Here is a 12,090-nt window from a genome sequence, read left to right on the forward strand (position 1 = left end):
AAAAGAGATGGCTTAGCTAAGCCTAGAGGGTGGTTCTTCGGTTGAGATCTTTTTCGTTTTCTTAATAGATCTCTCCAAGTCGTTCGTTCGTTCTCTCTCCGTTTGCCATAGCCGTTCTTGGGTAGGAGGCACTGCCGCAGATTAAATAATATGAATCCCGTTCCAGAAAACAAAAGTTGTGTCAAGACAATTGCACGTTTGGTTTCCCAAAAAGGGTTGGAGTTGGAGAAGACGCTCATGTCCATTGATACAAACTCTAATGGAAAAACCTATAGCTTTTTGCGTAACTCAGACCCTTGTCACCCATTCTACAAGCAAAAGCTTAACAAATACCGTAAAGAAATAGAATTCCCGTTGCCACCTCCTCGTTATCGCTATCACTTTTTTCGTTACCCTAAAAAATCTGCTGCCATGTCAATCAAGGACTTTGGTATTATTAAGCTCACAGCGCAGTTCGTGGCCCGGTACGACTCGTTTTTTCTGCGTGGTTTGAGAGAGAAACTGGGCTATTACAAACCCCAGTTTGATTTTTTGGAGCGGTTTAGTACCAGGTTTAATTACTACAACGACCTTGTTCGTGCCTACGCTACTGTGTTAAGGCCTTGCAGTGAAACTTTATGACCAATGATGCTAGCTTTATTGGTGTTTTCCTGGATTTTTTCAACCTTCTTCAGTTGGAGAAGCTGGAGAAAGGAGATGTGATGGCTTTGATCGATTTGCATGCTTTTGTCAGTGGTGTTGACCGTTTTGCTCACTTTGATGATGAAGACTATCATATTGTGGCAGAACCTGCATACCTTTCATCCATGATGCTCCATTATCCAGAGATGCACCCACTCGGATCTAACCAGCCTACTACTACTACTCAAGCGCAACCTGTTGAGCTAAGACCTCGATCTCGTGAATATGCATTCTTTGAAAAGCAGATCACACTCAATGAGCTTGGTATCATTAAGCTCACAGCACAGTTTGTGGCTCGGTATGGACCGCGGTTTCGTCGTGATTTGATGAAGAAAGTGGTTATGAATCCTCTGTTTGAGTTTCTGAAGCCAACTGATGATGATGGTTGGAACAACAAGTCAAGATTTTTCAATCTGATTGAATATCGTTATTCCAGAGTGTTACTGCCTTCGGATCAGCTGTTGAGGACTGAGGATGGTTGTACCGCCGGGGTACTTGAGTTTTTCTCAGAATGTCTTCAGTTGGAGAAGCTGGAGGACGGAGTTGAGATGGCTACCGTTGATTTGCATGCGTTTGTTGGTGGTCTTGACTTTTTTACTCACATGTATGGTGCCTCCTTTGATTATATCCTGCCACAACCTGAACGCCTTTCAAAGTTTATGGGATCTCGGCTCTGTAACCCTCAGAATCTTCAAGATTGTTGTGTAGATGATGATGCACTAGAACCCTTTCTTTTTCGACCTGCATTTAGATTCCCTGCAAAGGGGATCACACTCAAGCAGCTTGGTACTATTATGCTCACAGCGCAGTTTGTGGCTAGGTATGGGTTGTATTTCAAACAAGGTTTGCGCAAGGAAGTGGTTTTGAACCGTCAGTTTGGTTTTATGCAGTATTCTGATATGAGGTACTATTTCTACATTGGGCTGGTTAAAACGTATCACAGAGTATTAAGGCGTTCCAAAGAGATGGAAGAGAGTGATGCTTGTGCGGCAAGCGTTCTTGAGAGGTTTTTTGAGATTCTCCGAGTCCTGGAGATGGAAGAGGAAGCTGGTTTGTTTGACTTTGTGGGTGTTGTTGACTGTTTTGCTCACTTTGATGATGAAGAGTATCGTGTTGTCATGCCACCACCTGTACACCTTTTGACGAATATGATCCCACCAATACTAAGGGGGCCTGATACCCTTGTGCTGCCTCCTCCAAAGAGATCTCGAGGTGCTACTATTCATCAGTATTGTGTAGATCTCGATCTTGATGATCCTAAGCTTCATCCGTTTAGGGAACCTCCTCTAAGACCTGCAACTACTACGTTTCACGATGGGTTGTGTTTCACACGCAAGGAGGCATGTATTATTAAGGTCACGGCCCAGTTTGAGGCGCGGTATGGGATGGAATTTATGCTGGCTTTGATGACTAGAGTGGCTGAGAAGAAGAGACCTCTAGAGTTTGAGTTTATGGAGCCGACCAGTGGTAGCAGGTTTGATTTCTATAGTCAGCTTGTTGAGTTTTATTCCAGAGTATTGTTGCCTTGGAAAAGGTTTGATGTGGACACCGTTCTTGAGGGTTTTTTCGATTGGGTGGATCGTTTCCAGCAAGAGGGACTGGATTTGGCTATGGGTTGTTTGAATGATTTTGTGAGTTCTCTTGACTGTTTTGCTGACATAGATGGTGTCCCCATCCCACCACCACACGTCAGCTTTAAACTGGCTATTCCTGGTCGAGCTTGTGATCAGAGTGTATCCCATTTAATGCAACCTCCTCCTGCATCACCTCTGGCTGTGCCTTTACCTGAGGAACCAGAGCCAAAGACTGCACCACCTCTGCCTGTGCCTTTACCTGAGGAACCAGAGCCAAAGAGACGAAAGTTTGACGACGAGTCAGCTCTTTCTCAACACATTTTTCAGGGTTCTTCTACAAGCATCAGGTTTTTTGTTCCAGACGTTGGTGAAGTCGTTTTCAGAAAAAAATAGGTCCAAATTTTCTAGCAAATGTGATCAGAAGTCAGAACCAGTATGACCAAACCAAAGATCCAGAAACAGTAAGCCACATGACCAGAAGGCAGCTACATCAGTAACAACATTAGGACAAAACATAGATGTTCTATAATGTATATAAACTGAAAACCCAGAAAAACAAATGTATCATTGACTAAAATAGAGTCTCTTTGATTAGAAAACATGTACGATATATATTTTGGTCTCTGGGACATCTGCAAATCAAGATTTAGGACGTTTTTTATTTGCTTCTCTTCTAGATCTTCTCTCCCTCGAAGATAAAGAAGTCTTGAACCCTGCTCCGTCTTTGTTCTCCGAGTCATACACATCTTTAAACGATTTCTACATAAATCCATTGTCAAGAGATAACGTTAATTAAGACCATGTTGCCACATAAAAAAAACCAAAATGACATCAAAGACGATTGCTTAATGAGCGAGCACTCTCTACTCAAAGAAATCAAGGACTTGTTTCAAAATGACTAACCTCTCTGATCTCAGCGAAGCTAACGGCATAGAAGGTTACAACGGAGACTGCGACAATTCCTAGAACAGGAAGTGCAATATGGCTTATCCCTTCCATCTTTACTTTTCTCAGGACCAAACGTGAAGATAAGGCTCTTGAGGATAAGACTTCTTTATATATATAGTATCTGAATTTTTTTATTTTTTTTTCAAATTTAACCACTTTTTTCACTGAAACCGTTTTAAGAATAAAGATTAGCTTATGTCCAAACAACATTTCAATCACCAACTATCAGAAGAAGAAGAAGAATCCTGTAAATATTAGTTTCTGGGATACAACTTAAATTGGTAAAGACTTCTATTAATAATACAAATCAAACTCTAAGAGGAGTCGCAAATTAAAACCCTATGATGATTACAGAATGAGAGAGAGAGAGAGGTGAAGTTCAAGTGAAGAGATTCTCCGAGTAACCACCTTCATAGCTAGCTTCCTTTTCCAACTTGTATATCTCAGCATCATCGAAACCTGTTCACATTTCATTCAAAACCCTTTTTTACAACCTTGTCTCACATCAATCAATACATATATGGTCAACAACATATGTATTCTCCGAAACTAGATTCTACTACAGTGTGAAGCTTTTACCTGAACCCAAGTCTTCTGTTTCATCAATAACAACAGCTACTTCTTCTGTTCTCTTAATCGGTTCAAGTGACTTCCAGTCTGAGCTTCCATTCCCTTCTATACAAACTTGGTTTCTCGAAACCCAGTCTTCAACAACTTCCATGTTGCTGTGTGATAACGGGTCTACAGTGTCATCTCCACTGTTTTCACTGCTGCCCCTAGAGGAGACAGACAAAGAACCCATAAGTTCTGTTTTGAAGAAACACTGTGTTTAAGAGTAAGAGAATTCAAACTTACAGTCGTCTGAGGCGCATGTTATACTGAACAAATACAAGATCACTGAGCCGTTGTCGCTCAATGGAGTTCTTTGTTTCATATATTTGAGAGATTAGTGGCAGGTTTCTCCCTGAGCCTATCGATGAGCTGCATGTCTGACTCAGAATGCGTATAGCAAAACGTGACAGGTTCAAGCAGCTTTCTCCATATGTAGACCACCATTCAGCTAAATGAAAAAGAGCAAGTTAAGTACATACGATACACTTGAACACATATGAAGAAGTCTTAATGAGATTTCAATAAATAAGAACGATATTGGTGTACCAGGAAGCATAGTGTCACGAGCTCTGATTGCTAAGTTCCTTGCGAAAATCCCAGCAGCATTCTTGTAAGAGTTTAAGTCCTTAATGATTATATCTTGAATGTCGACGTCAGGAACCAACTTCTCTATGCAATCAACCACAGCTAAATGGATCTCACTACGCATTAGTTCGTCAGTGCTATAGAAGAACTTTGGGTTAAGATAGAAACCAGCAGCATGCAAAGGAAGACGATGTTGTTGCAACCACCACCTATCAATAATTTTCCAGTAGATGGTGTAATCCTCCTTGTGTATCATATGTGTCTTAATTGCTTCCTTTGCTCTGTATACTGCTGCATACACATACCCCATTGCAGGCTTCCTTTCAGAACAAACTATCCTCAAAACCCGCAAAAGAGGAGCAGTTATGTAGTTTGACAATGTTAATGCCTTCCAGAAACCCTCATCATTGATAGTCTCAGTAATTGCTAATCCACCTGCTTCCTTCGAATATGAACAATCGTTCCACTCGGATGAAGTAACCATAGCCTGCAAATGGGGTTTTAGATCAGCAATTCTTGCCATTGTTGTAAAAGTTGTGGCTGAACTGGAAAAGCCTGGTTGCACAATATCAATGCCATAAGTGAACTTCCTCATCAGATTTAAAACACCACTGTGATTGTAAATAATCCTTGTGACAGTTCGAGCTTGTTCAATAATTTCGCTCATCCAGTCCATCTTTCCGAATTCATCCAACATCTTGTCTATGCAGTCTGCAGCACAAGGAACCCAGTACAAAGAAGGATACACATCCATCAACCTTTTCCCAGCAGCAACGTAATGGTCTTCACATTTGGTAATAACTTGAACAACATTGCTATCACCTATCTCTTCAACTACCTCCTTAAGTATCTCAAACAACTTATCCTCAGAATCTAACATCTCCGATGCGTCAACGGATTTCAGAAACACTACTTTCTCCGGGCAGTAAACCAAAAACTTGAGGATCTTAGAGCAGCCTTCGTTGGAGTTTAATTCTTGAACTAGAACAGAACAGCCTGTCTTTTTCCACAGAGACTTGCAGTCATCAATTTCTTTCTTCACTTCCTCTACGCAACTCTTCAAAATCCAGCCTCTGAGGTCTTCACGTGTGGGAATAGAAACACCAAACCCTCCAGAAACAATTTCATCCATAAACGGTTGGAAAGTAGCAGAATTAGCCACATCAAAATCAGCTCCAGTATCAAACAGAAACCGTCCCATCGCCATATGAACTGGTTTCTCCCGGTCTTTGGAAGACGGGTGCACAATGTTCTTCACGCTACTAATAGCCACAGGAATCAAATTGTCCATATCCCGACCAAGCAAGTCACTCATACTGTTCCCAACACCAACCTCAACGTTAGCCAAATCATTCCTCTCAAAAGCATTATTCTTTCTACTCCTGTAAGTTCTCTGCTTCGTCCTCCCCGTGCTTTGACCAGCAACCACATCCGAACCCGGCGATTTAAAACCATTGTCCACATCAGTAGGAGCAACAACCTGAGTTTCACCTTCACAAGGAGGGAAATAAGCTATAGGCAAAGGGTCAGGACTTGATCTACGCCTCTTCCTCTGACGTCTCACAGTGCCATCAATACACTGCTGCAAGAAGAGACGAACCTCATCAGGGACTTGATCACAGATCGTTCCTTGTCCCTTCTTACCAGCAAGATGTTCCTTAACCCTAGTAATACCACCTCCTTTAAACATCTTACGACAGTAAAGACATCTCATCTGAACTCGATCACCATATTTGTAAACTTCACAGTGCTTCCACGCACTGTCTTGTTTCTGCGGTGTAAGAGCTACAGGCTCTAAATCCGAATCCATCCTACAAAAAAACCACTCGCACAAAAACAAAGAACCCATGAATTCACATTCCCAAAACCCTAGATCCTCCAATCAAAACATTACGAGTCACACAACTTATAAGAAAGAACTCAGCTGCTGGATATAATATAAAGCTCGCAAATTTTCGTAACAAAGATGTTAAATTTTCGTTTTTTTGAAACAAATCGGATTATATTGAATCGACCCATCAAGGAAAGAGCTTTGAAAAACGCAAAATTCATAAACCCAGTGCGGCAAAATCGTAAATTTCTGAGTTTGTTTTTGAATAATTAATCTCTAGTAAGAACAAACAAAGAACGAACCTTTTTGGTTTGGAGGTTCGTGACCGGGTTGGTTACGCGACAAATCGGTTCGGTAAACAAAAGAAACTGGATGAAATTCCGGTACAAGGACTTCGGTTCCGGGGAAGGAGAAGGTGGAATCGACCGGAGAAGAAGAGTTTAAGGAACGGCGGGGAAGGATCTGAAGACGACGGAGGAATGCAATGTCGAAGAAATTTTTTGAGATGACCCGGCTCGTTTAGGGTTCGAGAGAAGAACAAGTTGGGCAGCTTTTCTAATTTCTGGTTTATAAAAAACGACAACTTTTATTTATTTTTATATTCTAAAATTAAATCTAAATCTCTCTTGTTTTTGGCTTAAACTTGTTTTTTTTTTGTGGTTAAATCGGTTTTTTAATTTGAGGACTAAAGTGATAATTTATGTAAAGTATAAGGTCTGATATGATGATAACTGACTTTATGTGGGGGTATCTTTTAACTTTTGTCCTCTCAAACATGATTTTGGGTTAATAATATTTATTGTTTTTTCAAACTCTTATCATAAAATTAATTAGAGGTTGAATACAAAAATTACCATTTTAATTTCATTAAATAAATTTCTTTGACCATTTTAAAAACTTTTTAGTTATTAGTTTTACATTGTTACTTGACTTTTTTGTTTAAGTAAAAATTTAGACATTATTCATTTTGAATTCTTTTTGACAATATAATGTACTATTAGTATTAGATGTTCAATTATGATTTTAGCTACGTAGTTTTTTATAATTATTAACACCAATTTAAAATAAAACAAATTTGTATATTAATTTTTTGACAGAAACAAAATCTGTCCTTGCTCAACATCTTATATATTTGTTCTATTTCAGAAAAGTCATAAGCAATGGATTGATGTTTTAAACAAAATTCTTCAACACCTCATTACAACTTCCCTCAAATTCAATGTAACATTAAAATAAATGTTAAAAAAAATATCATAGTGAACAATATGAAGTAAGAGACAACCTTTATACAAGCTAATCAAGATCGTCAATTACAATCAACCTAAACTCCTACTTTAGTTCCGAAACACGTAGATTATAAAATACCGGCATTTTAGTTATGTTGAAGCTAATGATTTGTTATCTTACTGGTACATATGACAAGTAGTGAAATGAATGAATATGAGGCAGGCTAGTTACACGATAATTAACTTTCATCTTGGCTCTGGACAGAAGATTCAACGTTTAATGGTATTAGGGAGGTATTGGGATAGGGATGGAACATTCAATTTTCGTTTCGTTTAAGAGGAGATGGAAATAGTTGGTATTTCGCTTTGCTATTGAGTCGCATAACTTTTGTCCAAGGAGATTTGGTTGCACTCTAAGTTTCAGAAATGTATTAGGCACTGCTACCTATCTTATTTGTCAAGATAAAATGGCAGTTCCACTACATACTAACACATCATAATCATCTCCTAACTTCTTTATATTCATATCCAAAGGAAGAAACTAGTTTCCAATCTTTAACAGCTAAACAACATGGTTGAAGAAAGATTCCAATCACCTCTCTAGCTTCTTATGCAGTTACTGGTTACAACACTATCTATCTATTAACACTTGAAAACTCAAACATGCTTCTACAGAGACTCTGTATCTTATCAAGCAGAAACCTAAGAGCTAAGACTGTAAAACAATACTTACTCCACACTCTTTAACAACATTTCCTGAATGTAATCAATTCAGCTATTAAACTGGAGACGATTAAGGCAATCAATATAGCAAATGATGATCACACAATTCAAAAAGACAAATACTCGAAATCAAATTCCAACCAAAACGTCTTAACAACACCATGATCCACATTCATTCTACAGAACTAAAAACAAAAAAATGTAAATTATAAATCCGATAAAGATAAAATCTCAAAGATGCTCTTCTTCAGAACCTGAGCTTGGTAAAGAACCACCTGTTCTTCCCAGTCTTGAAACGCTCCTCAAGCTTAGCCTTAGCTTCCTTAAGAGCAGTCACCTTCTTATCCTTGCTCTGAAGAGCATCAACAGTCGCCACTTCCTTCAGATCCACATCGAGCGTGTAACGAGTAGGCATCAGATGCTGGTAATTCACGAGCTTGATGAAACATTTGACACGTGACTTCTTCGCCGTCTTCTTCGCTGAGTCCTTTCGGATGACTTTGCTCGGATACTTCTTCAGTCCGACGACGAGACAGTGTCCGTAACCGCGGCTGCTGTTTCCGTCGTCGAAGGATTTGACGATCACTGCCTTCTTCCCGGCGTAACGGCCTTGGAGGAGGATCACGGCTTTGTTCTGCTTCAGAAACTTCACCATTGTTTCGGTTTCTCTCACACCACCGCAAAGAAGAAACCCTAATTGAAGAGATTGTTGTGTTTATATAGTGTTTGAGGACCAAAAAAAAAAACCCTAATTTGATCATTTCAACATCAAATTCGGCCCATTTAGATGAGATGACCCCCTAAAGGCCCATATCACTTTATAAACTCATTTTATGCCCTGAAGCCACCAAATTCGAATATATATTTCAAACTCGTATGTTGTTTTACTATCTCATTTGATTCATCTTATATCCTTTGTTTAACAAAACTAAAGTTACAAATTCGTAAGATTCAAAACCTACTAAACCGAAAATTTAACTTTATCTACTAGATTGATAACACTCTACTTTGAGGATAAATTTCTTCATATTCACAAAGATATGCATATATATATATATATATATATATATATTACGCACTAAAATTATTTAAAAATATACAATATAAATGCTTAATCGATGTCTAACATATAGATGCTTTTTAATATTGAATTAACAGTGAACATGTACTGCATAGTACTAACACCAACAAAAAAAAATATAATATAACAATTTAGAAATAACAATATTAGAGAGAGACAAAAAGAAAAACTAGTATTTGTCATCCTTAATCTCACTCTCAGTGTATCCATCATCGGATAACACAAACAAATCAATTACCTGTGTAATATATATTTGGGATAATTGAACAAAAAATTCACAATGAGTATTTTTAACCTCCTATACAAATTATATTTTGATTTTGTTATCGTTTTTAACCTTTTCTACTAGATTACTAACTCTAGTTTGAGGAGAACTTTTTTAAATATATATATTTAATTAGTTATATTAAAAAATTAGTTGATGTTAGTACTATGCAGTACATGTTCACTGTTAATTCAATATTAAAAATCATCTTTGGTGTTATATGTTGATTAAGTATTTATATCGTATATTTTAAAATAATTTTAGTGTGTAATATATATTTATGTGAATATGAATAAAATTTGGATCATTTTTATTAAATGTGTAAATATTAAATATCAAACAGAATATATGGAAATAGGGGTATTTCGTCAACATATTTTATTCAATGTTTCTTTGTTAGACTAAAATAAAATTTATATCAGTTACATGGAAAATTTTCTTACGGATATATCCCATCCAAAAATGAACAGGCCAATTAGAACCTAATTTATTCGTAAAAGAGCATCTCGATGATAAGGGAAGAACAAAAGCTAACAACATTAGGACAAGACAAAGATGTTCCAGATTTGATAATGTATATTAACTGAAAACCCAGAAAAAAAAAAACAAATGTATCATACTATGATAATGTTGGCTCTCGTACCAATGAGACTACTGAGCTCCAACTTCCTGATTCTACTGCCATTGTTATTATCTATGAGGCTCGTCCCAAGTAAGCTATTTCATCTTTCATTGATTTCTATACTATTTGGATTTATGATTTGTTTTTATTTTGTGGATTAGAATTGACTTTATTTTCTTCTGTTAACAGTGACAATGTCAATGCCAATAGAACTGCAGTATTTGAAACGGACAATGTTAAGAATGCCATTAAGTAAGCCATAAAAGCTGGAGCTAAGAAACTGGTAGACAATGAATATGACTCCCTAGTTATATTGACGGACCCTTTCAGCTTCAATTTCACATGGTCATATAGATTGGTAAACATATAATTCGTTTTACTGTTTTTCGTTTCTCTTTTTCTTTCCAATCTATTTTTAAAATTACCTAAATCATTCACCCAGCATGGTCTTAGCGTTAAAGCTTCGAGATATCATTCACCAGGTGAATTTTATATATACAAATCTTTTTTATTTTTTTCGAAGCATAAATGTGAATATCCATAAATAGTTTTTCATTTTTCAAATTTCACTATATTTGGTAAGTTAACTTTATATTATTTATTTATATATTTATTGGCTTGCCTATTTATCTTTTGGGATTGTTTTTCTATCATAGATGCACCATATGATTGGCATAGCTCGGTGGGTGGAAATAGTGAGGTGCACAACCCCTCAGCTTGACCGTTGGATTGTTAATTCAGTTCAAAAGAAACTGATGCCGGAATATGATGCGCTATTCAACAGTCTTCCTCCTTACTCATCTCCACCAAACCGTTGGTTGAAAAACTGTACGAAATAATCATGGGGCAGCAAGACAAGTTGTGTGTTTACTCCAACAGTTTTGTTCGCAAGAAGGGAACATAGTCGTGTTCAGCAAGTTGTACATAGTAATGAGTCTAATATGATGACCAAGGAAGTGAATGACAAGATTAGCTTTTGGGATTGGAAGGCGAGGGAGACAAGTGTTGAAATGCTGAGAGGCTATGGGATTTGTTGATGCCCAACGAAGTGAAGGGCGAGATTAGCTTTTGGCTATGATGATTGAAGTTCTTATTAGTATTGTGATGGGTTTGTAAACTTTGAAACTCTATTGTCTAATTTGGTGAAAGTAGTTATGTAAACTTTTGTATTTGTATTGACTGGGTTTGGTTTAATGCATTACTATAGAACTGAAGCATAATCTTTTCTTACGTCTAGGTCCAGTGTTTGAATGAAAGATCTTGGCTTTCTGGATCCTTTGCTTCAGTTTTTTCTTCTCACTTATTTCAATCTCTTATTAATTTAGCAAGTAAAGAAAGAATCAGTTTTTTTTTTACATTCAGGATAACCAAGTAAACGTGCTTTGTGAGATTGTTTCATTGGTATTTCACATAGAGGATATGCTGCTTATTACTTCAACACATGGACTTCTTTTTTGTTGATGGCTTGCAACATTTGATTCTCTTCCCAAAATTAGTTCATCAATTCAACACTGCGATAAAAAAGAATCTAAGAATTTTGATAAGTTACTAAGAGTATCTCCATTGGTGAAAAAAAGTAAAGTGTATTTAACTAGATTAAAATTAATTATAAATTATAGTGAAAATATACCAGTTTGACACAAATTTGGCAATTAATTGTTAAATTAACACTTCATCCTATCAAATAACTACAATGACACAAATTTTACGTAAAAAGACTAAAATCCAAAAAAAAATTCGAAAAAAATAGTATCTAATATTTCAATTTAAAAATATGATTAATGAAAAATATAAAATAATTAAAAAATATGATGTTTATATTTTTAATATAATTTGAGTTTCTGTAACACAGTTTTCTTTGGATAGTTACTAGTTACAAGTAGCTTTTGTTCTTCTTCTTTTTCTTTGACATATATGAAAACGAAGTATACGAAACAAATGA

At 36.8% G+C, this 12,090-nt stretch overlaps 3 protein-coding genes and 1 pseudogene across 8 annotated transcripts; 1 reads left to right on the forward strand and 3 right to left on the reverse strand.

The window, feature by feature from the left end:
- The first annotated feature begins 57 nt into the window (after positions 1-57).
- On the forward strand, positions 58-2,648 carry LOC147920430 (uncharacterized; annotated as a pseudogene).
- Positions 2,649-2,726: 78 nt separating this feature from the next.
- Positions 2,727-3,321, reverse strand: LOC109131040 (uncharacterized). Its single transcript, XM_019241492.2, has 2 exons — positions 3,159-3,321; positions 2,727-3,014 (listed from the first exon to the last, which is right to left on the reverse strand). The coding sequence occupies exons 1-2, from the start codon at positions 3,252-3,254 to the stop codon at positions 2,895-2,897; spliced, it is 216 nt and encodes a 71-aa protein (XP_019097037.1). The 5' UTR covers positions 3,255-3,321; the 3' UTR covers positions 2,727-2,894.
- A 78-nt stretch (positions 3,322-3,399) lies between these two features.
- Positions 3,400-6,942, reverse strand: LOC104766116 (uncharacterized). 6 transcript variants are annotated; one of them, XM_010489937.2, is made up of 5 exons: positions 6,534-6,942; positions 4,362-6,211; positions 4,059-4,263; positions 3,783-3,979; positions 3,400-3,662 (listed from the first exon to the last, which is right to left on the reverse strand). In XM_010489937.2, the coding sequence occupies exons 2-5, from the start codon at positions 6,208-6,210 to the stop codon at positions 3,583-3,585; spliced, it is 2,331 nt and encodes a 776-aa protein (XP_010488239.2). In that variant the 5' UTR covers position 6,211; positions 6,534-6,942; the 3' UTR covers positions 3,400-3,582. The 6 variants fall into 6 exon arrangements, with proteins under 6 accessions (XP_010488239.2, XP_087357870.1, XP_087357871.1 ...); XM_087501744.1 differs by having other exon boundaries at positions 3,783-3,973; positions 6,534-6,842; XM_087501745.1 differs by having other exon boundaries at positions 3,783-3,970; positions 6,534-6,836.
- Positions 6,943-8,292: 1,350 nt separating this feature from the next.
- Positions 8,293-12,087, reverse strand: LOC104766118 (large ribosomal subunit protein eL27y). The gene is made up of 2 exons (XM_010489938.3): positions 12,059-12,087; positions 8,293-8,928 (listed from the first exon to the last, which is right to left on the reverse strand). Exon 2 carries the CDS (start codon positions 8,833-8,835, stop codon positions 8,428-8,430), a length of 408 nt encoding a protein of 135 aa, XP_010488240.1. The 5' UTR covers positions 8,836-8,928; positions 12,059-12,087; the 3' UTR covers positions 8,293-8,427.
- Between the last annotated feature and the right edge of the window lie 3 nt (positions 12,088-12,090).

This window comes from Camelina sativa, chromosome 19 (assembly GCF_030686135.1).
Source record: "Camelina sativa cultivar CO46 ecotype springtype chromosome 19, ASM3068613v1".
NCBI classification, from domain to species: Eukaryota; Viridiplantae; Streptophyta; class Magnoliopsida; order Brassicales; family Brassicaceae; genus Camelina; species Camelina sativa.